The 27998-nt window shown below is 36.6% G+C and overlaps 3 protein-coding genes across 13 annotated transcripts in view; 1 reads left to right on the top strand and 2 right to left on the bottom strand.

The window, feature by feature from the left end:
- Nucleotides 1–14944, bottom strand: ndel1a (nudE neurodevelopment protein 1-like 1a). Of its 4 annotated transcripts, none has more exons than XM_030163192.1 (10): nt 14832–14944; nt 12183–12279; nt 9365–9518; nt 6690–6838; nt 6178–6314; nt 5844–6017; nt 4220–4314; nt 3912–4057; nt 3664–3698; nt 1–1196 (listed from the first exon to the last, which is right to left on the bottom strand). In XM_030163192.1, the coding sequence occupies exons 2-10, from the start codon at nt 12266–12268 to the stop codon at nt 1186–1188; spliced, it is 987 nt and encodes a 328-aa protein (XP_030019052.1). In that variant the 5' UTR covers nt 12269–12279; nt 14832–14944; the 3' UTR covers nt 1–1185. The 4 variants fall into 4 exon arrangements, with proteins under 4 accessions (XP_030019052.1, XP_030019053.1, XP_030019050.1 ...); XM_030163193.1 differs by having other exon boundaries at nt 1–1193; XM_030163190.1 differs by lacking the exon at nt 3664–3698.
- A 1158-nt stretch (nt 14945–16102) lies between these two features.
- Nucleotides 16103–22758, top strand: tex47 (testis expressed 47). Of its 3 annotated transcripts, none has more exons than XM_030163195.1 (9): nt 16103–16243; nt 18234–18306; nt 18698–18801; nt 18903–18967; nt 19075–19153; nt 20528–20668; nt 20773–20920; nt 22307–22360; nt 22633–22758. In XM_030163195.1, exons 1-8 carry the CDS (start codon nt 16127–16129, stop codon nt 22342–22344), a joined length of 765 nt encoding a protein of 254 aa, XP_030019055.1. In that variant the 5' UTR covers nt 16103–16126; the 3' UTR covers nt 22345–22360; nt 22633–22758. The 3 variants fall into 3 exon arrangements, with proteins under 3 accessions (XP_030019055.1, XP_030019054.1, XP_030019056.1); XM_030163194.1 differs by lacking the exon at nt 16103–16243 and adding an exon at nt 17634–17909; XM_030163196.1 differs by lacking the exon at nt 16103–16243 and adding an exon at nt 17804–17913.
- A 244-nt stretch (nt 22759–23002) lies between these two features.
- The window catches only part of LOC115439534 (rho GTPase-activating protein 44-like), a 75870-nt gene continuing 70874 nt past the window's right edge, over nt 23003–27998 (bottom strand). For all 6 annotated transcript variants that reach the window (XM_030163377.1, XM_030163379.1, XM_030163378.1 and 3 more), the window contains one exon: nt 23003–27216. The gene's annotated coding sequence lies outside the window, so the exon portion shown is untranslated. The remainder of the gene's footprint in view (nt 27217–27998) is intronic.

Here is a 27998-nt window from a genome sequence, read left to right as displayed (position 1 = left end):
TACACCAGTATATTACATAATTTATTAAAACATGCTGTAAAAGCAATCCAAAATAAATTAAAACTTGAACTGTAACAAACAGGAAATATTGCACTTCAATGAAAAAAAACAAAACAAAATGCGACACATTTCACGCCAAGATCAAAGTGCTTCACTTGCTTGTCGTGTACAGTATTAAAAATGGGGGTTTTGCAATTAAAAATGCCAGCTTTGACTGGATTAAACGTGTAGACCATGGAACATCAGAAATCTGGTTGACTGGTCTCCACACTGACAGCAAAAACTCAAGTGGCTGTCTTTAAATAATGATCAATATGACCAATACTGTACACATGTATGTCACATAGTTCAGAATATAGATGGTCCATTAGACTCACTACAATGACACAGGACATTAACCTTCCATCTCAGGCAGCTTTGAAACCGAATGAATAAATTAAAAAAATAAAACTACAGGGGTGACTAGATAATAGCAGAAGCCAAAATTGCTCAGTTTCTTTTTTTAGATGGTAACAGTTAAAAAATGAACCTTTCAGGCTTATGTTGAACATTTGGGAATATTAATAATTGATGAATACATGCCAGATTGTTGACCAAAGACCAGATAATGCACTATTTTTGTGTGATTTTTGCGCTGAACATTCAATTCTGAGTGCACTTTACAGTAACTTATTGCTGCCAATATAAATAAAAATCATGTTAGCGGTGTCCTCAAAATAAAAACTTGTTATACTGTATAAATGTCAGTGAAACATGTGCACATGGGACAGATTTACAAATCCTCAGAGAATCAGAAATAAGTGTGTGTCAGAGTAGCTGGTTGAACCATACTAGTTACTTACAAAATGCCAATATGCAGATACATCAACACATAAAATATACAGACAGGGACCCATAATTACAGAAGGTACAAAGCACAATTGTGGAGTCAGAACAAGACAGACCACAGAGAGACTGATAACAGTACATTGAAGTTTTACAGCATTAACTATTTGTGCTCCCTCTTTGGGGTTTGGTGCTCCACAACACAACCTTTCTTCATTGATGTGATTTTAGGTTGCAGGGTGGGTGTGTCGGGTAGAGGGGGGTGTGGTTACTTTTGTCACACAGCGAGGGGCACAAGGCCTGGGGAGGTGGCGGAGGGAGGGGCCGTGATGACTGTTCGGTTATCAGTTTCTAGTCCGTTCACTGCCCTGCTGGAAGAACACAAAACAGAGTTATTTGAATGGTAGCAACAACCAATGAGGTAGGAAATACCAGCAGCGGAAAGTTAACCCATTCCCAACCACTAACATTCCACTAGTACAGCAAACGTTTAAGGATACTTCAAGTTATAAAGGTTCAATGTGTAATCTTTAGTGGCATCTATTGTGAACATAAACATTCTAAAGGAGTGGTTCTCAAATATTTTCAACTGAAGAATCAAAAGAGGAATTTGTTATGTACACAGGACACAAACTTGAAAAAATAAATCAAGAATTGCCATACATTGACACCTTTACTGACATTTCCACAGTTAATACAATGTCTCTAAAAGTGTCATAATTTTTTTACTTCACTGTGGTCTTGTTAGCTGTGACCTTTTTATATTGTTGCGTCATTTTTAATTTCTTGCGTCTTTCACAGCTGACACCCAACCTTTTTACTGTCTTTTACATCATTTTTATATTATTAAGTTTCTACTATTTTTATATTGAAATTTTTTACTTTATTTATTATTATTTATTTACTTTATTTTATCTTGTCACTCTTTTACTTTATTTTTGTCTTGTTAGCTCTTTGATTTCGTTCATTTGTACTCTTGCATCCTCTTTATTCTCTTGTTGCATCTTTTACATCTATCCTCTTTATTATACATGCCTTTGCTGGGGTCAACATTTATAAACTCCTCTCAGAAAACACTTTTCTTCTGTTTTAATTGGGAAAAGTAACTACCATGTCACATTATTACCGTTTACTGCATTTTCCTGTGCCACTTGACGATCCAGTAAAAACAGCTTTGAGGGAAACACAGCTCTAACGTAATGAAAAGATGGTTTTCATTTTCAGGTGATTATACACTAATGAAAACATTGTAAACTATGAAAATAACTTTTCATTTCTGCAATTAGACCCCATGAATCCTCCTGTGTACTAAACCTTTATTTTCATTTAACATGTACCTTAATATTAGCCTTAAAAGTAGTTTTGCTTCCTTCTCTGGTTCAAAGTTTCACACCTTTAGCCACACATAACACACCCTTTTCTATCAACATATAACCAGTGCTTTCAGCTAAAATCAGCCCTTGTGTGAATAACAAGGGTGGTTTCATTTGAAAGCACGAACAGATAATAAACAGCTGAAACCAAGGAACCACGGGTCAAAGAATCAGAAAAAGTTAAACAACCTGAATTGCTTTGGTGGAAAAATTGTAAATGTGTATTACTGCAGTGAGATGAGAACTGAAAGGTCGAACAGGATCATTTTAGATGGAAATTAGAAGTAACACTGGCCAGACAGTCAGTTACAATGTCACCTTCCAGCAGCTGCTGCATACACAGCAAAAACAACTGACCTGAGCAGCAGCAGTTCACTTTGTCAATCTGTCCTCATTATAAACCTAATGTAACCGTCTCCATCACAAGGACAGGGAGGCCTCAGATACTACACAGAGATGAGGGCTTTAAATGATGCATTTCATCTGCTGCTACAAATAGAATACGGCAGAAACCGAGAAGGAAGTCTCATTTTGCTCGACTGACCTGTTTGTCTGCTTTATTTCTTGCGTCACATTTCAGGTATGATCACAATCAATGTTTTAAGGATGAGTCATGAATGTGGGAAAAAACGTTGAAACATAACTTTGTGAAATGCAAATTAAAGCTATTTCTAGACCAAATTTTTCCAACTAATTATATATCTGGAGTTTTCTTACAAGAAGACTAAAAACAAAATTGCTAATGATAACCTCTATAACTGTCCAAACATTAGGACAATGTGCCAACCATGAGGACTGGTTTAGGAAGATTTTTTTTAAAAAGATTTAGTGCGCATCATATTGTTGGTTTGAGTCTTTTCATTGATCTTGTTACCTACAAGAATAGAAACAATGTCACCTATATTCTTCAAGTGAGACAAACTGCAGTTTTCTTCTCAAAATCTAACTAAAGGTAAACATGCACGCAGCACCTTCCTGCAGATGTTTCTGTTATGTATGTGTCTAATTTCGCAGACTTTGCCTTTTCAGTTCTCTGTTGTGCTGTCAGCCTCACACATTAAACCAAGTGGAGAATGACACAGCACAAAATGTAACTGAGCAGCAACCTTAAAATTAGATGTGACTGTACTGACAATACTTCATTTACAGCTTCTGTTTGGTTCTGATAAAATTCATTATTACAGCACTTTTAGTTTCTCTTCTTTAATGTGAAAAAAACCCCTCTTCTTCATAGCCAAGAATTAAAAATAGGATTTTAAAATGAAATATCAGTACAGAAATAGAAAGCAGATGGAAAACAATACCAGTAAGTCAGCTAAAAGAAGAGTTAAAAGGGAAGGGAAATAAACCAGAACCTCCACCCTTTAGAAATGTTAGTAGTAACGACATTTCTATTTAGTTTGTTAAAATCAGTAGCAGCATGCACCCAAACACGCTGAGGTAACAGCGGTGGACCTGTGATTACCCAAAATCAATGCAGGGAACGTGACCATCTCTGTCCTGGGAAAAAAAAATGCACAAAGATCTCAGACATTCCTTTCTCCTGCTCCCTTTTAATCATCTGCCACATCAAAAGTCCACAATAATGGTATGACTTTACACCGCAGGGTTCTTGTAGCACATCAATTACTGCATGTGTTACAAAAACTACCATTAAATTGCATAAACTAGGTGAAAGTCACTGCAAAGTCAAGGGGTTTGGGTTTCACTCACGCTTTGTCAAAATATGATGTATGAAGTGACGGTGTGAAGTTGGCTGTGTTGGCGTTGAGTGCGTTGCTGTTGTCCAGAGCGTATGCCCTCCTCGCCTTCTGGTCCTTGGCAAAGTTCCTGCAAGCAGCAAGCTTAGACTCCAGAGCCTGTGGGGAGATATGATAGAGGATGACTTCCAGCTCCCCTGAGGAAAAAAAACGACTATCTACAAAAAAGTGTTCAAGGGAAAAGAAAGCTGAAACCCCCTGAAATAAGATAGAAAAAAGAAGAAAAAAAAAGTGTGTGGGAACTTATAGACAATGACTCACCCCGACTTTCCGGAGTAAATCACTGACGATGTTGAGGGCTGATATTCTGGCAGATGGAGTCAGAGGTGAGTTGCTGCTGTAGCCATTTGATAGCACTGCATGGGGAGAGCACAGACGATTCAATACTGGTCAAATAAGGCGTTGGAGCCTCTGGTAAAACACATGTAATTCAACATTATTGATCAGCATGATGCATACTGTCTCAATTAAAATGCTCTATCTACCAAATGTCAGAACCTTTGTAAGTTCGATTAAATGATTCATAAATGCAGCTCTGTAACTCAATACAAGATATTCAGAAAGTGATATTCAATACAAGCAAATATAGCCAGCAAGACAGTGAAAATATCAAGTTCTAAATTATGCATAGATCTATAGATACATCTATCTATCTATAGATATAGATATAGATATAGATATAGATATAGATATAGATACAGATATAGATACAGTGAGACAAAGGGATGGTGAATTGTTTGAAGAATAGAGGATAGTTTGGAGGTATTAGGGTAGAACTGGCTTGGGATGTAATTTCAGGGCTAAAAATAACTTGAAATTGAAGGCATCTGCTCACAATTTCTCATAGATGCCACCCACTTCACTCGTGTTGTGCATTTTAGATTCCTCTTGCAAAAGGCCAGTGACTTACATGTAAGGCATAGGGATATGGTGATCTGTGGTCCACTGTACATTCTATTACTTATTACTGATGTATTAAAATATGCTATTGAAAATGACTTGTTTGCTTCTGCTAAATAAAACAGTCCATTAGATTCGATGGTTGGAATGCCTCATACAAAAGTAATGCCTTATACCGAAATAACAGACTGCAGAATACTGTCAGCGACCAATTAGAACAAAGCGACCTATTGAACAAAGCTGTGTAATATGACCAATACTGGAACTTTAATATCAGTCTTTAAGGTTCATATTACCCATGACTTTGCAAATCTATATCTTAGTGATGTTGCTGTACTAGAACAGAGGGAGGATACAAAATTATTACAGGTGCTTTTCGCAGCTAGCAAGAAATCTATTACAAGAAGGTGGTCAAACCCAATTCCACTAACAATAGAAGACTGGTACGAGATCATCTTGCAAAAATTCAAAATGGGAAAATTGACTCTATCAGAATCCAGAGGAATAAATTTTATCATATTTGGGACAAATGGATCAAATTTGAAAACTTTAGCCGCCCAGAATTTGTATAACTCCTCTAAAAATGTCCTCTTTTTATAATCTCCCTGCATTTATTCTTTGTTTTATGTTTTTCTGCATGAACATGTGTAACGTTTAAAAAACCCCAGAGGTATTGTAATGCTATGATTGTTTTGAAGTGAGAAACACCCAAACTGTAAGCACCCAGTTTATATGTTTGCTTTTTGTTTTTACACCTAAAATAGGAAATACAAAAAGGGCTCTAATAGATAACATCTGTATGAATGATAACGTTGGAGATATTTCATCACTTTTTTCAATAAAATAAAATAAAATGGAAAAAAAAAAAGCTGTGTAATATGGTGAAGCAAAAAATGTGACAATGTCTGCATGAAATTAAGAGCAGAATTTTTTTACAAGCATTTGGAGAAAAACTGTGCTGAGGGGAGCACTGGGCTGTAGCTACCTGTTGGGTTGGCGAAGGCATTGTCCAGACCTTTGCTCAGTGGGGTTGCTGGGAGGGAGAGGGAGGCCTGCACAGCGGTGTCCATCTTCACATTGTCCTGTGTGGGCGAACTTGGAGCAGACATCCTCGATACATCTGACTGCCTCTCTCGCACGGCAAGCTCCTGCCGCAAGTCTGTCAGTCACAAAAAAGGGGGAAATTATGTGTGCCTTTCCCAAAACCAATGAAACCGACACAGCAGATCAGACAGAGGGCGGACGCAGCAGTTGCATGTTAATGTGTTTGTGTGGTGATTGACAGCGAGGCTCATTAGTAAAATCTAGTCAATAATCACCTCTGGCTTCATCCTTTAATCTTTGCACAGAAACCAGGAGCGACTCCTTCTCATCGAGCTCACTCTCCAGGAAGGCGTTCCTCTCTATGGCCTGGTTCAGACGCTGCTCGAAGTTCTCCAGAGACACAATGGTAGCTCTGAGAAAAGAGAAATGGGAAAAACAGCAAATCAAGGAAAAGCAGGAATTCAATGACATTCCCGGGGGTTTCCTTCTGTACGTCCTGGCCTCTTAAGAATGATGATAATAACTGATCAGTATTTCAGGCCTGGGTAACTGCATTATTGATTTTAATCAAATTCAAGCCACTGATCAATTGTGTTCGAGTGATTTGCTGATTAGAACAGGACTAAAAATGCAGCTCTGGCAAATGTGAATGCAGATGAAACTAGAACCTCAATGAAGTTGGAATCACAGGGGAAAATGTAAGATTGAGTTATAGTATGCTTAAATATATTCAATCATTAAAAAAAAAAAAACCATCCTTATTACGTGACCACACACACACACACACCGTTTGGCTCTCTCCAAGTCATCATTGGACTGCTCAAGTTCTCTGACATATTTGTGCAGCTGCTCCTTGATGCTGCGTGTTTGGCCAAGGTCGTCCTCCAGTACGGAGATCTGCTTATAGCTCTGGGAGTATTGGTGCTCCAGCTTCTCCTGATGAAAGGGAACAGGAGGTTAATTACATGATATTAATTCAAGACAACTACAGATCAGATAGTACATGATATGGGATAAAAGCCATAAAATGTTTAATAACTTGTGAACCATGCATCCCATTAATGCATTTAAGTAATTCAGTTAAAAGTCAGTTTCTCATCTTGTCACTGGCATCAGATATGAGCCATTTGGACTTTCAGAGGCTCTGTAGAGTAGACATGGAAAAAAATGTTAGTCTACGACACTGATTTACCAATAAAACCCATGTAGTTCACAAATAGCAGGGGCTTTTATGTTAGATGATTGTTTTTAAGTTCATTAAAGATATATTTTGCTGAAAAAGTCACTTTTGCTTCAGTTTTCTCTGTTCAGATATAATAACCTTTCAATTTATTCTGCACTTTTAAGCACATCTACACAGTAAGTAAATCAAATATAGGAAAAGACTTGATTTTTACTGAAAAATGCAAAGGATAATATTAGTCACCACAAAAATAGATGTGGGTCTTTATGGGTTAAATGACTTGAGTATTATAAAAAAACAGATCCTTCACACACCTCCTTATGTATAGTTTTATCATCTATCTTTCATTGCTCCCCTCATTTTCCTTCACTCCACTGGTGGATGTGATGTATGACCTATATACTGTACCCACCAGCTACGGGACAATCAACTCAATATTGTCTGACCTATATCTGCTGTTACTATGGCACCTGAATCAGCCTGAGTCAGACACACATGGATCAGACAGAGCCGTGCATTCGGCATCTTTTAGTTCTTCAGCAGTGATCTCAGAGTTTTGTTTCTTTTCCTCTCACACCCACACACGTGCCGGACAAAACCACACATTTCCTCCCAACATATGGTCGAGTATCCTGTCCAATCTCAAAAAATAGACCCCACTGCTGGTGGCTGAACTCACATGGCTACAATCACATGCATGTGCAACCCCTCCGTTTTAGTAATTATTCAGTGAGAATAAATACGAGACACAATCTAATGCATTATGTATGAGAGGCATAACGATCAGCTGCATCAGTATACAACCATCTTAGGACATAGCAGGTGTTGGTTGATAAGTGCTGAGATTGGAAAAGAGAGGAACCTCAGCACTTTATGAAGAGAGATTACCATTTAGATTGCACCTGGATTCCCACAGTAAGAAATATATCATCCCCTGGACTGTACCCTCAGTGAAGCAGGTGAATTTAATCATAAATGTCTCAGGCAGACCTTCAGCAGACTCACAAGAAATGTAACAGTGCGGTATTGCTCTTGCAGGGCATATTATTATCACCTTTGTTTTGCTGTGTAAAGGACAAACCTGATGTTAATGGTGTGATCCCAGAATGCTTTAGAGCATCCATATACAACCAGATGACAACTGAAGATGTAAGTGTGTTGAAGGCTGCAGCAGCTGGTACAACACACTTCTGCTAATTCCCAAGAGGCTTCGCTCAAGCACAAGTGATGATATAAGACGACACAGCACATTAAATATGGATTTCAAGGGTATACATGGAGTTACATATGCTGCACTCACTGGTTCACTTAGAAACCTTAATGCATTTTAAGACTTGATATTAAGTGTGAGTAATGATGAACTCATCATGAACAGATGCTGACGACAGAATGATAATAAAAGTGGTGACTAAATTTGAGTGTTGTTTAATACAAATAGAATGGTTCCACTTAGAATTTCATTCAGTTTTTCCCCTCTTCTTTAAATCTTAACATAATTTTGGCTTTTACCAGTATTTGCAAAGCTAGTTTGTCAAATATTTCTGTTTTATGGATTAAAAATGATATCACACCTTCAAAAAATTCATGTCCATACATATGTCCATATATCTAAATAATACTTTAAAAACTAATGCAAATAAAGAGGAGCAAGGATGATCTTGGTTCTTCTTACCAAGGCATGAGCTCCTCTGAAAACATGATTTTTGTGATAACATGCTACTTTTTCCAATGCATTTCTATTTTTCTGTAACATTAGTCTGGACCTTTCATAAAATAAAGCAATTACTGATGATTATACAATTATGTAATTTTCAGCGCAATGATCAATACAAATCTTAATAATAACAATAATGATAGGTGGTCTAGAAATGTTTCTCCCTTTTCTGCCCACATTTTAAAAAACAGAAATTAGAAGGATGAAAATAATACAGTGACTTGAGTTTCATGACAAGGCATTTTCATTTCAGAAACAGCAGTTATTTACAGGAACTACCTGCTTGTCTCTGTAAAATAGAAAATATAATACTGTTTATTGAATATATTTGTGTGTGGCTGTTACTACTGGTCTCTCTATGCTGTTATGGTACTGAAAAACACACTGCAGATGCACTGTGTATCATACTTATTAATATGAGTAATAAAAATTAAAGTATATCTGAAACACTTGATGGAACAGTCTTCTAAGAACATGCTGTATAGATGAACTGGTGACTCAACCATTTCCATCCATTGATGTAAAGACACATCAGTCCTTTCTTTAATGTCACTTGTGTGGTTACCTTTAGCGTTTCAACCTCATTCTTCAGTCTGTGGTTCTCAGACTGCAGGTCCTTCAGCCGATGCTCGGCCTGGCCCAGCTGTGCTTCCAGCTCAGCCTCCAGCTCCCTGCTTCCCTCCTGAAACTCCAGCAGCTCCTCCTGGGCCTCCTGGCAGCTAAAGGCAGAAAAATGGATCAGACAAGCCGAGACAGATAGAGGTCGTCTGTGAGTCTGGGAGAGACGGTGGGAGGGAGCATTCATCAACTATTATACTTAGAAAATCAAGTGTTGGCACCTCACTTTACATATCTGGCAACTGGAGCACTGACCCAGTTTTTATTTTGTCTGTGGAGGAGGTAATGTAATGTTAGTTGGTTTGTCTACGGGGTTATGTAAACACTGCTGCACTGATTTTTATTAAATTTCATGCAGCGATCAGGCATAGAATATAGATGAACTTGTTGCATTTTAAAGCAGATTCATAGTCTAGAACAGGGGTGTCCAATCCTGGTCCTCGAGAGCTACTATCCTGCATGTTTTAGATGTATCCCTCTTCCAACACACCTGATTCAAATGATAAGCCCATCATCAAGCTCTGCAGAAGTCTGATAAGGACCGTCAGGTGTGCTAGAAGAGGGAAACATCTAAAGAATGCAGGATAGTAGCTCTGGATTTGATATAGAAAGCGCATTTGACTAAATTACAGGACTGTGAGGTCTAGATGGATGTTTGTGCTCCCCTATGTCCTCTAAGTTTTATTTTATGCTTTGTGATTCCATCCTTTAATATTAGCACACTAGAAAATAAATAAATCTTACCAAATAGATGGAAACAGTCAAGTTGTTTCTTGCAGTAAACACTTGTAAGATTGTATGCAGCTTTAAGCTCACATCAGCTAATATGTCATTTCTTATAGTATTCAGACAAAAAAACTCAAATTCATCTTGTGCATCAATATGACCAGTAAACGTAAATGAATTTTCATGTTATGATCATTCACTTCACAATATATTCAACCATATGCTAGAGGGCATGTGACCACTGACCAATTTTTCATAACAGTGCAAGTTACGTAAGAGTCTGACACAGTCATGGATGAGCCCATACAGACAGACACACACAGACACATGCCTCTATAAATAGTGACTGAAGCGACCTCTAACATGTGAGCTAAAGTGCTGGATATTGGCACGTGGCCAGAAAATCCATTAACCGATGCCCGTTTTTGGCCTAAAGTGGAAATGTTCAGTGAGGCCTGACTTTGAATTGGTTTTACCTAGAAAAGGTCTGTTACGGATTTGCACATTGATGCTACTTCTCCACGGTTACAAGCCTTCATAAAAAATACTAAGTGTATCTGAAGAGCAGTCTGTGGAGACTTGTCCTTTTATTTAACATCAATGTTCCAACAGGTTTATTCCAACCCCAAACCTTTTGCATTTAAAGGTGTAAATCCCCATTAATCAGTGCAATGCCACACCTATGGCACAGTTATATCTGTCTGAATGCCAGGAGAAATCCCAACAGCCCATTCATATCTAACATACTGTATATATTTATCATGTGCCTCAAAATAGCACATCCATTTTTGCAAGACAATACAATACTTATATGTGATGTAGTGTACACAATTGGTTGCCTGAAGGAAGCTCTTTGTCTAAATACTGTTGCATAACTGGGTGTGAGCCTCATTCCTTTAGTGCATTGTGTGAGAACGTAACCGGTGTTTTCCTCTACTCTGATAATGCTGGAGAAAAACAGCTTAGCTTTATCATTAAAATGTTTGCTAATGTCGACCACAGTAACAGAGACGCACTCCGTTCTTACATAAACCCATTTAAAGGTGGGAGCACAAAGAAACCAGAGAGACTTTAATGGTTAAACTGAAACAGGAGCTGAATCTGTGGGGACAAGAGAGCGTTTTCTACAGAGCCTTTTACCACTTGTCTCACATAAGACTCTTTAGAAAAGTGTAACAGGATCTGCCACCACTGATCTTTAATTGAAAGAGTGAGAATAGTTGACTGAAACCCAAAGACAAGAAAACACATAAAGGATTTGCAGGGGGATGTGATGCAGCTGTGATGAGCTGTCTTTCCCACAAACATATAAACCAGATTCTGTTACAATGGCACTGTTTGGAATTGAAAAGGCAAACCTATCTTTTCCTCTGTTTTTTTAATATAGTCACTGACTACACTAGTTATATCAATCAATGATTCATTTTTCCATTAACGATAAATACAAAACATTTTTCAGTTGTCCAAGAGCATTTCATTTAAATACAATTTAAAAACACTAAAAATTAATGAAGTTTCCATTAGAATCACTATTATCACTGTGATATTGGGAATTGTTTAACCCTCAAAGACCTAAGTATCCACTGATAACCAAAAGTATACACTAATCTAAAATGAACTGAAATGATTCATATTAGTTCATCTTTTTTGGATGTTCAGAGGCTCCATAGTGAACAAGGAAACACAATCACCTTCTACAACATTGACTCACCAGTAAAATCCAAATCACAGCGTTTGTAGTCTTTTCTTTTTATGGCCCATGATTTATTTGCAGAACAAGTTACATTTTGTTCAGTTTTCTCTGTTTTTATGCAATAACCTTTGAATTTATTCTGACCTTTTATGAAAATCTACATGGTGAGACAATGAAATATAGGAAAATACATGCTTTTCACTGAGAAATGCAAAAATGCAGAGAAAAATAGTATAATAAATGATGATACATAACTTAGGAAAGGTTAAATGTAGAAAAGAATTCATTCTTCTCTTGTAGGTCTTTTAAATGTTACTGAAAGGACAAACACTAGTGGGTTACATACCTTTTCTTATACTTCAGGGATAGAGCCTTCCAGAAGTCGATCTCCTCATCTTTTGAGGAGAATTTTGGTATCATGTCCATTTCCATGGCAAAAATATCTAAAGATGGAAAATAAGAAATAGATTAGAGGACAGACAAGAATTTAAAGCTGCTTGGACAAAGGTCTGCTGAGGCGTTGCACAGGTTTGTGTATCATGTTGCTGAAATCTGACTGAGTCCTGCAGACTTCCTGTAGCTCCATATCTGAGCCTGTAAGCTTCAACAAGGAACGATTCAACTCAAGACTCAATGGTTCTAAACCACAGCTGGAAATTAATCTACGAAAGCCCTCACTTCAGAGTCTTTCATTTTTACAGCAGAGTTTATCAACCACAGGGAGAACAGAGAGGAAAAAAACCGCATGTCTTCAGACCAAACAATGCAGGGTTTTTGAAGTGGTTATTAGCTTTTCAGTTACACCCATTTACATTCAATTTTCTTCTAATATTTCTTCTTTCTTTCTGTAGTAGCCTTGAGGGAAACTGTCTGAGGTGATCCTATTTGTTTTGTATCAGCTTGTTCAAGCTCGTCTATGAAAGTAATGATTTGACGTATTCCAACCTGAGAGTTAATGCATTCTCTGTGGCTGTATCTACCATAAATCTGAAATATTATAGATACCCTGACAAACCTTAGCCTGGTATATTACCTCTTTAAAAAAAAAAATTGTCCTCTTCACTAGAATTAATGTTGTAACCAGATATCACGACAAAATATGACTCAGACTAATGGTTTACTCATTTAGTTCTTAGTTCTTTAGGCCACTCTTCCTACCTTATAAGTTGTAGCTGCGTTAACCCATATTTCAAGTACAATGAGCAACTCAAACACACAAAACAATGTCCCAGAGGTATCATTGTGTCCTGGAGCCTCATTTATCACATTGACCCATAATCAGACTGAAAGCTTAAGCTAAACCACTGAACTCATCGTTAGACTCCAAGCACAAAGAAATACAACCCTCAGCTAAATGAGACACCAGTAACAAAGCAGCTCTTGTCATAATAGTCCCAATTAATACAGCACTCCTGACTTAAGTAGGTTACAGACACAGTGTTAGACATTATGCTCCAAATCTATTGAACGCAGACAATGTTGGACAGCTCAAAAAACCGGTTCAGGGGTTTTTGGCAAGCCGTCAACCGCACCTTTCACCCAGTTTTTTTTATCTATTTATTTTTTAACCTTAGGTTAAACTAAGTCAACATAGGCTACAAAGCATCAGTGCAGGTGCAGGAAAGGGAGCCAAGTTATAAAAAGGATCAAGCTTAGGTAACCTGTTAGATCATTCACTGCGACTAAAGTATCTTGTTTGTTGCACTCTTAATCACAGCTACATGTCAAATATGTTCAGTGAATTAACTATGGAATAAAATTAAACGTAGACAATTAAATGAGGGTTTCCTTGACATCAGATTATAATTATGATTTACTCACATATCTAACTGACAATGACCCTGTTTCATTTTGTTTCTTAGTGCCCTTTTCCGAGGACATGGGCAATTTTTGATTTAGTATAACAAATACAAATACATATATATTTTAATATGGATAAGCATATGATATGGTAAGCATGATATTTAGCACATACTTATTTATGCTTGCACTGCCACAAAATGCTGAAGTAATTTGAGAAGATTTTTTATTACACCTGGTCAGTTGATTTGATAACTTCTGGTATATATAAGGATATACCTACTGTATCTGCCAGATTGCAGATTAAAACTATTTTATATGCATGCGAGCAGAAAACAAAGTGCATACAGATAAATGTTGAGCTCTGAGTGTGATTAATGGAGAGATAATGGAGGTCGAAAAAGAGACAGAAACCAGGCCAAGTGAAACTGCTGTTAATGGTGACCCCTACTATCATATTTAAAGGCCATGTGTCTGTTTGACATGCATTAAAACACATTAAAAAACCACCAGGGGATGTGGGGAAACAACACTGAATTCATCATCTCAAGCATACAGACATACCATGAGCCACAGAGGGAGTTTGACTGCCCTGTGAACAGTATGATGACCTACAAAAATTCATCCTGGATATTTCAGTTTGAGATTTGATTATACATGAAATTTCAGTGAAGAGAAAATAATAAAATAACCACAGAGGAAAAATCATGGTGGCCCTGGCTGCCTTTTAAATAATTTAATATACAGTTGCATTCCCAGAAAACATTCAATCTTCTTTATATAATGTTAACATACATTTATGTAACAGAAAAGCTTCAGAACATCTATTTGTTGCTCTTTCCACACACACACACACACTAGCTTTAATCCAACGGAGAATATGGCCAGGCTTAAACTGACACTGCTTAGACTGTATATATAGGATACAGAAGTATATTAGACCTAGACAGCACATCCAGGATCAGCAATGCAGTGAAAATACATCTGAATTAACAACCAACATAAACCATGGCACAAATGATCATTTTGATGAAATGCACAGGGATGATGTTGAAATCAGCTGTCAAAAACAGGGTGTGAAAACAAGCCGAGCAAACGATCCACAATTTAAGGCAAATAAAACCACAGACCTTCAGTCTTTACCCTGATCTTGTTCTAGTAACAAAAAGAGAAGAGTATACAGAGTTTTCCGTACCTGAACATCGCCCCACACCCTGATGTTTATCAGTCCATTCTGATGGCTGGACTGAGCAGCTGAGGCCGACTGTCTCCTCTTAGGTCCGCTGATCTCTGTGAGCTCGGATCCGCAGAAAATCCACCCTAAAACACAACCACCTGCTCATCGCTCACACAGCCTCTTCTGCTCATAAAGTGTATTTTTGCATGTTAGGATTTGCACAGAGATGGAAATTATTTTAACTGTGCATCTTATGAGCATGTAAATACATGTTAACATTTTTTTCTAGTTCATATTGTCCTCTTAAAAAGCCTTCAGATGTATTTAACTCATTGTTTACCCAATCTATCTAGTTAAATTCAGAAAAACTCTAATTAGTGCCACCTTATATCACTAAAAACATGTAAGTATTATGGCCTTCTCTAACCAAAACAGACTGTAAAAGCCTATCATTTGACATTAACCCAATATTAATTTCTATTTTAGGGTGGATAAATCTGTGCGCTCGTTAAATTCAATGCTGCGCTGTCATGTCGCATACAGCGCAGTAAACATGATCTTGGCATCACCTGCTGGTCATCGACAGTACTTGCTATCACAGAATCAATTTGGCTTCCACTAAGGTCATTTTGGTGCTCTGATAGGATGCAGACAGATTAAGCTATGATTTTTTTGAAGTTAAGATAGGGTTATGAGGTCTATCCAAATAATCACCAAGTGTCAGGTAAAGATCTGTCTAGACACAGGAAATAATAATGCACAAACTACCACTAATTAATAACAAGGATCAGTTATCAGCTATATTACAGAACTGCTTTGACCCCAAACCCCCTAAAAATAGGTTCTACTTCATAAAACTACATTACAATACATTCACTTTACAGGTTCTTTCTAGTGGAAGATTTATAAATATATTGTGTAAATGTACATAATCCACTCTATAGGCTATGTAATAATACTTTTTCTCATACATTGAAAACATAACCTAATCAGTAATTTGCTTTTCAATTCATACATATTGGTATGTCAGAGAAAAATGCAGAATCTGGATGTTACCAGTTGACACAGATGAAAGTGACTCTAGATCAGATACTGTGACATCTACACACAGATAGAGCTATATATTCAGTTATGGTGTTTAGAGCCCTAAAGTGCACTGCAAATATGTTTAAATAAGCGACGCTCTGTAATATAATCCATCGGTATCAGTGATGACGTCAAACACGCTCGACGGTCCTTGTTGCCGTGGTAACCGACACGGAGCGAACGAAGAGCCAAACATCCAAACAGTGGCCGCCAGTCCTGTCAGGATCATGTCTTCACAGCGAATGAAAAACTATTCACCGACACCTTTGGAAGACAGAGACACATACGAGGAAGAAGGACAAACAGTGTCCATGTTTGATGTTTCTAACAGGAGAATGAGAGAGGTTTGTGCTCATAATTAACCATTAAACTACCAGTATGAAGGACTCAGATCAGCCTAAAAGCAACTAAAACATCTGCCAAAACGTTGACTAGGGCACTGTTTGTCATGACTTTGGTCTGATAAACAGTTACAAAGTTACAGGTGTCAAACATGCGGCCCGGGGGCCAAATCCGGCCGGCAAAAGGGTCCAGTCTGGCCCTTGGGATGAATTTCTGAAATGCAAAAATTACACTAAGATATTAACAATCCTTTTAGTTCAGGTTCCACATTCAGACCAGTTTAATCTCAAGTGGGTCAGGCCAGTAAAATACTATCATAATAACATGTAAATAATGACAACTCCAATTTTTTCTCTTTGTAAATGTAAATATTTTCATGTATTTACACTAAAACAAAGTATAATTTCGTAAAAAAAAAAAAAAAAAAAAAAGTGAATAACCTGAACAAATATGAACAACCTGGAATGTCTTAAGAGAAGTACAATTTTAACGAGATTCTGCCTGTTACTAAATGTTTTGTGTATTTGTAGATCTACTGTGATCTGTAAGTTATAATGTACATGTGTAAATGATAAACTGAGGCATAATATTGATAAAATTACACTTATTTTTTCAGTTTGTTTAAGTTATTAACATCTTTTGAAAGGATAGTTTGTAGATGTAAACCTTCACACAATGTAAATTTGCTTTATTCACTCTAAAACATAGAGAAAAGTTTGGAGTTGATATTATTTATATATCATTATGTTATTATTTTACTGCTCCGGCCCACTTCAGATCAAATTTAGCTGAATGTGACCCCTGAACTAAAATGAGTTTGACACCCCAGTACTAAGTAATGTACAGGTGTCCATTGAACCCCACTGATATAAGGACACATTAACCCTCAATGAGCATAACAGAAGTTTATTATTATTACTTTATTTAGAATTATTCATTTATTGCTTGTTATATTTTTCCATCGACATGTCCATCTTAGGCACAGACAGATATCCACATACACATTGTACATTCATTTATATTTACATGTGTACTGTTGGTTCATTTTCTCAAGTCTATATCTCTAATAAACAGTCGGGGGGGCACTTGAAATAAAATAATAGAAAGAACATTGAAAAAGAAAAGGAAAAGATCGTGAACAATAAATGTTCAGGAGTGACCATGTAGCTGTGATTGTTCATTTATATATAAGAAAAAGTCCAGCCTCTAGATTATCACATATTGAACTAATTTTTCCCAACATGAAGCAAAAAGTTTCAGTCTATGATGAACTAATGCAACATAACAACAGTTTCAATACAGCACTGTCCTTTACCAAACCTCCTTTTATAGCACTGTGGTTTCTCCTCCCACCTGCCAACATTACCTGAAATACAAGACAGTCCAGGGATTGGGTCTTGGGTGTTTTGTGTAACAGTAATTGCATCAGCCTTTTATAGCATCATCTGTAGGACAATAGGTTTCTAGGATATAGGCTTTAATAAACACCAGAGCAAACAGCTCCACTCAGTCTGAGAGGAAAACAGACACAGAGGAAGACAGATGGAGGAAAACAGTTTACAGAAAAATCAGCTCTTGGCAGATGAAGACAGGACGTTGGAAAATTATGGAACTAGTTTATTTCACCAGCTTATGGCATCGAAGAAGAAGACAAAAGCAGAAGATGTGGTTTGTATGGATCTAAATCAAGAGCAAATGGAAAAAATCGAGTGTTACTTTTTCGATTGTTGACTGATTTGCTTTTACATTTGTCACACACAGTAGTAGTAGTGATCCCCAATAAAAACCCTGTTCCAACCTACCACAGGATGATTACCTTTTGTAGCAATGCTGCAAACAAACTCTGCTTCATGTAAAAAAAAAAAAAATGCAGAAATGTAGCTTATTAATTGCATGAATAAATATGCAGGTCTGTGTGACTATGAAACCCTGATGCAGTGTTCTCTGTGTACTCTGCAGGTGATCTAATCCTTTTATTCTGTGTCTGTGCAGAAGATCCTGCTCCAGCGGCTGATAGTGATCACTCGGCTCCCCCGTGATCTCGTTGACAGGACAGAGCTGGGAGGTCAGCAAGTTACCAGAGTGCATTTGAACTCATCATCATTCTACAAAACATTATTAGAACAGATATCTTGTCTTATAGTTAATTTTAATAGGCCTCCAATGCTTAAATTCATAGGTACTGTCAGTGAAGTGAAAGGCTGTCTAGTTTCCTTTGTTTCAGACTGTTTACAGCTTTCACACCTTGCCCATGAATGAGTCTGCAGGGTTACTTTATATGAGTTTTTAGTGGTTGCTATTTTAAGAATTCTCCCACAACAATAGACCCAAAAGACTGCACCATGAAAAAGCACCATGAATAGCTGGTTTAGACAGCAGCACTGCATTTGCATATTGTGTTATTCTATTTTTTATTCTGTCTAACAATGAGACACTTGCTTTTTTCCCTCATACAGCTCATTATGAAAAACTAAACTTTCAGCTGAGCAGGAAGTATATATGGGACAACATGACAGGCCTGCTTTTAATTTACCCATCCTGCCTGCTTCATGTCATTGAGGTGAGTTTAACTGCAAATTTTACTTACAACATCCATCACTTGTAACAGATCATCATATGAGAACTCATACTGTAACGTTTGCTCTGGGGTTTTCTTTGCAGTCGTCCAGGGAGCTTATTGTTTCTGTTTTGAGAGACCTTAATGACTTGCAACAACAGTCAGACTGGTAATACTACAGGTTTCATGTGCATGTAAATATACTGTCACATCTGATGTTACATTCTATGATGTTTCATTATTTATGTATCAGAACCTGTCCATCTTTATTTCTAGTCCAATGGTGGAGGCTTCTAAGATTCTGTTTATGGCACATGATCCTCCCAACAGGCTGTTTCAACAGTGGAGTTACAAGGTTTGCCATGTCTATTTAGTAGTAAAAATACAATCAATATGATTTATTTTTCTTAAGTGAGGAAAATCATGCTTTGTGAAGGAATTAATTTGCTTTTTGGTGACTTTATTTATGTTTTATGGTACTGTTTTACTGCGCTTGTCTATTATGTGATGATGCTTTATGGTTTTAGAGTATTTTTATGCAAAAGTCTCGGACAACAGTTTGTTTATCGAGATTATAATAAGCACACATATTTATTACTCAATCTCTGCATCAACATTAGGAATTAATTTGAAATAAAATGGAAATATGTAGAACAGCATTAAAATAACAATATTATAGAAGTTGTATGGGATCATCTAGACCAGGGGTGTCAAACTCATTTTCTTCCGGGGGCCACATTCAGCCCAATTTAATCTGAAGTGGGCCGGACCAGTAAAATAATAGCACGATAGCCAATAAATAATGACAACTCCAAATTGTTTTAGTGCAAAAAATAACATTCAATTACGCCAATATTTACATTTACAAAATATTCAAACAGAAAGGATGTGACTAAGCTGGAAAAAATGGAATTTGTTAAGAAATATAAGCACAATTTTATCAATATTATGCCTCGACTTTTTTATTTATACATTACACATTTATACATATATTTATCATTTATACATATGCACAAAACATTTAGTAACAGAGAAAATTGTTAAAATTGTGCTTAATTTTCTTTAGACATTTCAGGTTGTTCATATTTGTTCAGGTTATTCACATTTTATTGTTAAAGGATAGTTTGTTAATGTAAACGTTTTCATAATTTAATGTTTTTTGCACTAAATCGAAGAGAAAAAAATAGGTGTTGTCATTATTTATAGGTTATTATGATATTATTTTTGAGTTTGATGCCCTAACTTGCACTTTGCAAATTCATCCTACGGGCCAGATTGGACCCTTTGGCAGGCCGGTTTTGGCCGCATGTTTGACAACTGTGATCTAGACAGCCGCGGTCTAAACAAGAGCTATTGAAAAGCTTGAAGAAAGGCTGATATAATGTGCCATAAGATAATTTAAGAAAACGTAATGACAGTTCAACACGTGCAAATGGAGGTCATATTACACTAAATATTGACTTTTACCTGCCGTTTAGTTCAGATTTTTTTTTTCGGCGGTCATATTTCCTGTCATGTAATCTAATGTATTCATCTTTAGCTAAAGGTACCCTAAGATTTACCCATATTACTGAATGTTAATGTATTCTGTAAATATGATGAATCATTGCATTAAAGCATGTGATCATGTTTTGGAAGGTGCTGTATGAATTGCATTTATTGTTATTATTATTATTATTATTATTATTATTATTATTATTATTATTATTATTATTATTATTATTATGAGGTGCTGAATGAAGTTAAAGATGATCATGGGTTGAAGGCCAAGCAACCTGAGGAAGAGGAGGAGGAGCCCACAGAGTCTCTAGTTTACACTGTCCTGTCAGGTCTGAAGAATCTGAGTGAGCATATGGAAGTATCAAAGAAGGTAATAACTGATCACACTCTTGTCTTTCCTAATTAAATAAAATACAGTCAACACTTTTTCTTTGTTGATAACTAAAAAAATTATTTTGTCATATTGGTCTCCAGGCTCTTCCTGAGTCAGTGCTGGATGAAAGTCCAGAGCCAATCATCTCTCAGGACATTCTGGCCAAGCTGCTGATTCAAGAAGAGCTCCAGACACTGCAGCAATATCTGAAATTATACGACTCACCTTTACACATCAGCATGGACTTTGGTAAGCAAAGACTCCTTTTAAATGACAGATTTAAGATGAGTATGTTAACAACAGGTCCAGAACTGCAGCAGCACTTTTAAAAATGGAACAATTTGATTTCACTCGAAGTTTGGATCAACATGTTTCACCTTTATCAGGATCATCCGGAAATACATAACCAGCTGTATTTAAAAAACATAAAACATGAAAACAAGAAAAAATCTTGACCTAGGGTATTCACAAAGGTGGGTTGAGCATATGAATAGTCGGCTCTTGGTCATTTACTGTACCATGTTTGCAGAGAGGCAAGGGGAGTGTCCAGTAAATACAGTCGCGGAAAAAAAATATTAGACCACCCTTGTTTTCTTCAATTTCTGGTTCATTGTAGTGCCTGGTACAACTAAAGGTGCATTTGTTTGGACAAATGTAATGATAACAACAAAAATAGCTCATAAGTGTTTAATTTCAGAGCTGATATCTAGTAATTTTCTGTTTTCTTAATAATCAAAATCACTTACACAAAATCACTTAAATTTTTACATCAATAGCTATGGCATTGTACTGACAAAAACAGTTTGAGTCACATGATACACACAGGAGTTAATACTTGATTGCATAACCATTGTTTTTGATGACTTCTGATGGTCTAACAATTTTTTCTGCAACTGTAAAACAAAATTATTTTATATGACAAGTGCAGATGCAGTTCTTGACCCGTTGTAAATTTATATCTTTTGGGCACTTTGGAAGTAGGTAAAATTGTGCCAGAATCTTCTACTTTGATAAATGCGTTTGCTTAGAAAACATTAAATTTGCAGCAGTGAAAAAAAAAACCTACAGATCCTTTCTTATGTAAAAGTACTGATATCACATTGTGAAAATACTTCATGTCAAGTAAAAGTCCTACATTCAAAACCTTAAAAGACTTATCAGCAAATGTATTTCAAGTATCACTGTGCAGTAAAATGGTCCCCATCACTGTTGTGGTTTTGGCTTAATATCACAGCTGCATTCATGTGAATTTTATATTTTAGTGTTGGACATAAGGTTTTAACTCTTTTTAACTATTTTTTATTCAATGCAGCATATTTTGTAAGATAATATTTGTAGTGCTATTGTCCTTTGAGAACCGAATATTTCTAAAATAGTCAATTTATCATGAGCTCAGATGAAAAAGAAGTTTAAGGAGCAGTTCCCAAAAAGGAATACTTAATCCTAATGTTTATCACAAACATTCAAAATCATCTTATTTGGAGATTTGTGGTTTTCACTGTAAATTAAGGGCATGAAGAAATGTAATCTGAAGCTGCCAAAAAAATGTTATTACCCGTATACTTCTACTATTACAACTATGTGTCTATTCTTGTGTGATTTTGTCAATACTAAAATATTATCCTGTTTTCTTAGGGCAAATGAAACGAAGTAGCTGCCTCACCTCTGTCTAGTTGTTCAGCATTTATGGTAAGAGCTCAGTGTCACACATTCTCACTAACCTGTGTGATACAACATAACATTTTTATTCACACTAAATTGCATGCACCGTTCTTTTCATGAGAGTCCATGTTTTCACAGAGACAACTGTGATTGAAGATTCATGGCTGATATCTTAGCTAGACTCAGTTATTGTTGTGTTATCTGCATGCCAGATACACTTCATCGCTGTCACTGATGGTCACTTTGAATTTGATTTACCTAGCAAATCAAAAATCTAATCAAGTTTTTTATGTCTGCAGAAATGTGTTCGTCCCTCACCGAAGCACCTTGGATGTGACAGTGTACATGAGCAGAAAGAAATCAGTGTGAACCAGCCTGACTTTTTTACTCCTACACCCAAAAATGGGTAGCACTGCATTTTGTTTGTTTTTTTTTCCTTTTTCTCCCAAACAAACTTGTGTTTGTTGCAAATATATATTAAAAAGAAACAAAGAAAAAAATACTGTCATGTGTTTTAGTCCAGTGTGTAGGTTCTGTCATTTAATTTTTCGTTCTACCAGCAAAAAAATAAATAATAATAATCTCTGAAGAAAAAGAACCATATCAATAAGGTACTGTTGTAAAGGAATGGTAAACAATTGGAGTTAACAAAATCACAGTAAATCCAAGTAATATAAAACATTTTTAATAGTTTCAACATTCTGATGAGGATTATTTTTTATCTTACAGTACACACTGTGTTCCACTTGGTGACCAGGAGAAAGCATGTCCAACAAAAGGCATTTCATCTTTACTCCAATCTTTAGAGTCCACAGCATCACTACAGTTTGACACAAAGAACCTTTAGGTCTAAAAAGATCTCTTAGTTAATTCTTTGTTCCCTTTTTATTTTGGCCCCCATTACTAGAACTGAAAACAATGGGAAAAAGATGAATGAGAAATATCTGCAATGGCTGCATGCACCACTGTGACATCTACAAACTGTTGTGATTTTGATAGAAATTCAGTGAAAATTTTCATCAAATTCAAGTCTTCTGATCAGAAAAACCTAAAAGAACATTGTTCTGACCCATGTCATATTCACTTCATTCATGCTTTTAGGTTGAATGTGCTTTTCTACTTATTCAGAGAGAAACAGAAGAAACATGAGGAAAACAATTAGTGGTGAAAACACATTGAATCATGAATGATTCAAACAAGCTGTTGGCAGAATCGATGGGCGTTTGTCTGATGAAGGTCAAGGGCAGCACTGAATTATTCTAGTCTTTGCAAAGGTCGCTTTTTTCTCTTATAAAAAATAAATACAAGCACATTTATATAGGACCAAAGATGAGACATATTTCATAGGCATGGTTAAAAAGCATGCTGCTGACTTTCACACAGGACAACGTCGAATCATACCCCCCACCCTCCAAATTGTTCATAACACGCTGTTTATCAAATATCCCTCCACCCGTTCTAACTACGTCCACAACACATAATCCGCCTTTATCACGACCGATGAGGTGAACATTGGCTATCACCGATACATTCCACCTATTCATGTAAAAAAAAAGGCCTTCGTATTTTAGTGCTCAAAGGGCATGCTTGCAAAAGCTGTAATACTGGAAACTGTCTGTGGAGTTTCTCACTGACTGTGTCTGCCTGACAGCGTTATTGTTAATAAAGTTGAGATTGATGAATATTATGTACAAGCCGTAATCTTAAACCCTTTAGTACAAAACGAAGAGCAGCACATTGTAACACAGAAATCCAGACAAAGACAGGACAGACCATTCACCTCAGCACAGCCAAATTGCAACAATTACTTTTATAAAATTGTTTTGTGATTAGCATTATTTTTTTTTCTTTAAATATTAAAAACACTGGTGATAGCATTTCATGCTGTATGGATTTCAACGTGGCTCAAAAGACAATGTAATTAGTGATGTTGCTGTTCTCTTGTTGACCTTGTGTTGATCCTGTAGGTCTTCTGCATGTTCCTGCTAATTGTAAAACTACATTATCTAATATTTGTCTTGTTTCTAATGTCAGGGTGCTACTGATTGCATGTAAAAAGTATCTGCCCTGAAAGTGTTAGATTATATCCTTTGTGTGTGTGTGTGTGTGTGTGTGTGTGCGTGTGTGTGTGTGTGTGTGTTGTGGAACTGAGGGGGCTGTCTCTATCTAGCATTTGGAGAATCTCTCTTAAAACCTCTTAAACCCTGGTATACCCACTGGTGAAGCCACTGGAAAAAAAAAAACCCTGGGAGTTATTTTAAATTTGAAACAATGTGCCAAGTTTTACAGAAATACTAAATATGTCACGATGAACAGTGGGCAAATAAGAAAAACCAAGATGCTGAATTGTTTCTATTTAACACTGCAGCACAGCTAAGGATGTTATATTTTAGGTGTGAGTAGTTCTTGAAAGTAAAGCATCATTTGTACATAAACACTGCTAATAATAATTTGAGCACTAAAACCAGGGTTCAAGAGGTTAATCTTTCCAAAATCAGTAAGTCTGCAATGTAAGCAGTATCAGCATTTTTTATTTTAAAAATCTACAAATTAGATTTAATCTTGAGCTTTAGTCAGTGCCATAAAATCTACTGTAACATATAAAGTTTGTTAACTGTGCAAAGTCTACTGGATGTTATTTTATGTGAACCTGGCAATATTGTGCTAGGATTAGCAACCTTTTAATATTATATATACAGTATAATGTTATAATGTCCATCATTTATATTTTTAATACAGTATCTGTATATTATATATGTATATACTTAAATTTCTTCCATCAGTATATACAGAACACGTATGTACAGACGCATCAATATTTACACAAGTCTTGTGAATAATATCGCACTTAAAAGAAAAGAGAATGGTAGAGCAGCACAGTGACTTTGAGGCCATGTGTTGTGGATGCACCGATGTTCTCTCCAAAAGAAAGTCTTACAAATACGGTTAGGTCACAACAAACCCACCGCAAGGCAAATAACAACCTGCTGCTGTCATAAACAAACCTGGTTTCTCCAATGTAATTACCTAATCATTCTGTATTCTTCTTTTTAGTTTTGAAGATTTAAGGTTTTGATATGACAGCAGCTAAATTCTGGTCCCGTGTTTAAACTTTTTTTCTCAGATGAGAATTATGCGTAGTGGAAAAACAAAAAAAAAAATCAATCTTTAGACCTAGTAAAAAGTACTCAGAAATATATCTGTAGAAATACTCTCATCAAAATAAACGCATATACACATATCTTTGCACCTGCCTCTGGTTCACCAATATAGACTAAAATATCAGTATCATTAGCATCATTATTTCTATAAACTGCAATGGGAAGGAGGAGGAGTGAAAATGAGACAGTTAGAAAAAAGGTATGTGTACTGTAGCCTTTACTACTGGGGATGCAGCTTGATGACAAAACTTACTATAAGACATCAGAGGTTTCAAACAAAACAGCTGAGTTAACACTCCTGTGATGGTGGAGTGTTAACTCACCTTGTTAAAGGTCGTCTGACTCCTACTCTCTCTGCTCTTTCAACTCCTTTGCTCGTAAAACTACCACTACTGTCTCCTGACTTGAAACATAAAAAATCCTGTGCAGTTTTACTTGCTAGTAAAATAATTTAGAGAACTGACGTGGAGTTTTTCCCTTTTCACTTCATACCCTTCGAAACCACGTATCTCACATATTTTATACGACTCTGACAGCATCTGTTATATTCTTTAAGATGGAAATGGTATCTTTATAGTTCTGCTGTAGGTACAAAATATGATTTGATTCATTTATAATGTTATACTCTGAAAATATACAATATAAACAATAAATATTCAGTGATTGATGTCCTGATTGAATGCTATGAATGTGTTGAGAAGAGTGATTTGGGGATTTAACTGCTTTGCAACCTGGCTGGTAACTTTTCCTAAATGTCTAAAACATGCATTCCTGTATTTGCTCAAAAACACCAACAGCGCAACATTATATAGTACAAGTACACATCACACGCAAACTATAACACGCACACACACACACTTTCCAAAACAACATACTGGCACACTCACAGTGAACGCTCAGGTGGGACAGACATCAGGGGTTGTTGCCACCACATGCCAGTGCTTAGCGTTTCAACGGACACCCCTGAGGACTGAAGGAGGAACTAGAGATGGCAACACAGGGAGATCCACAGAAAAACAAGGCCCACACATTGGCAGGACAGATGTACACTACTGTGTTGTTCTTCCTTCTATGATTCACACATGAAGCAGCAGCAAAGACAACTCATTCCTCCCAGCGGCCTGTTTCCAGTCTTGTGTGTGATTTAAAGGCAATATTGCAAGTGAATCAAATAAGGCAAAAAGAAAAATACAACACATTAAATTAAAAGTAACATGTATTCTAAAAATCTATGTGCCATGGATCAAACCAGCCAACATAAAATTTTACATCTGCTCAAAAGTCCCCTGACAACATTGTCGCTAACACCTCACAGAATCCAGATGTGAGAATGAATATTTCTTTTAGGTGTAAACCATTTTCTAAGCCGGGCTTGTTTTGACGTCAGCCCCTGTGAGGTGTAAATAAAACATCCACAGAGAGCGTGATGGCTGAGGAAATTCTTCGGTTCGAGAGGTGAAAGGTTAATATATGAGTCGAAGGGGGAGGAGGAGGAGGTGGGGAGGGGGTGGGGGTTGAGTGAGGCAGAGCAGCAGTAGAGTCGTGTTTTTTTTTTTTTGTGGTGTCATAACACTGTGCTCTCCGACTCTTCCTCCGACTCTGTTTTGTTGTTGCTTGATTCAAATAGTGTCACTGAGTTCCTGAAGGGTGAGATGTGAGGCATGTCAAAAATACCGTCCAGTTCCACGTTTATGATGGGGATGTCCAAGTTGCAGAAAGAATCTGGCAGACAGCATGAGAGGAGAAGGAAACAAGAGAGAAAATTACTTTTAGTCTGTGTGAAGTCAAACAGAATGTGTCCTTGATGCTGGATGGTGGATTTACAGCATGAGGGTCACTGTAGGTGCAAACTATTATATACTCTGTATATAATACACACAGTATATAATATATAAGTGTATAATATTTAAGCATTCAAAGACCAACCTACTACAGTAAAATGCAACCACATTTTTTCATTTTTAAGCATTACCAATTTTTGGTTAATTTTTGCATTTTAATTATAACAATATGGCCTTATTGAGTAGAAACCCAAATAATGCACCGTGTTTAGTAATAATGCAGTACAACAACACTTTTTGGGATAGTCTCTCTTCATAGGTACATTATAACAAAAGTTTTACTAGACACTAGACACATGGGGATGCTATGAGGAAATGACAAATATTCATATCATTTCTGAATGAAATGACCAACAGCTTTTGGTTTTTGGTGTTCATGCATTGTTCTTTGTACATAACATCACACACGATCTGTAAAATACTGTCAAAACCCATAAGAGTAAAATCACAGCAGTTTGTTAAACTGATCAATACAGATTAAAAACAGTACACATTCCTGATTTTCAGACAAAATAAACTTTCTTTGGTCTCACTGTGAGAATGATGACATCCACGGTGTAACAAGTGTGATGGACCACTAGACACTGCACAAACAGGAAGTGTGCTGACTGAGGAACAGGGGTGGGCAGTGAGGCACAACATTGTGGTGTGGAGTGGGAGTGA

Source organism: Sphaeramia orbicularis, chromosome 19 (genome assembly GCF_902148855.1).
Source record: "Sphaeramia orbicularis chromosome 19, fSphaOr1.1, whole genome shotgun sequence".
Classification (NCBI taxonomy): domain Eukaryota; kingdom Metazoa; phylum Chordata; class Actinopteri; order Kurtiformes; family Apogonidae; genus Sphaeramia; species Sphaeramia orbicularis.
Note: the sequence above shows the minus strand (reverse complement) of the source record. Positions and strands in the feature narration are given on the sequence as shown.

Bases quoted from the DNA above. Each gene is read 5' to 3' on its own strand.
- ndel1a (XM_030163190.1), bottom strand. From the start codon at position 12,268: ATGGAAATGGACATGATACCAAAATTCTCCTCAAAAGATGAGGAGATC. The intron at 4,315-5,843 runs GTAGCTACAGCC...CTCCCCATGCAG, and splicing joins TGCCTTCGCCAACCCAACAG to TGCTATCAAATGGCTACAGC. The intron at 4,058-4,219 runs GTGAGTCATTGT...ATCTCCCCACAG, and splicing joins ATTTACTCCGGAAAGTCGGG to GCTCTGGAGTCTAAGCTTGC.
- tex47 (XM_030163194.1), top strand. From the start codon at position 17,784: ATGGAGGAAAACAGTTTACAGAAAAATCAGCTCTTGGCAGATGAAGAC. The intron at 18,802-18,902 runs GTGAGTTTAACT...TTTTCTTTGCAG, and splicing joins GCCTGCTTCATGTCATTGAG to TCGTCCAGGGAGCTTATTGT. The intron at 18,968-19,074 runs GTAATACTACAG...CTTTATTTCTAG, and splicing joins TTGCAACAACAGTCAGACTG to TCCAATGGTGGAGGCTTCTA.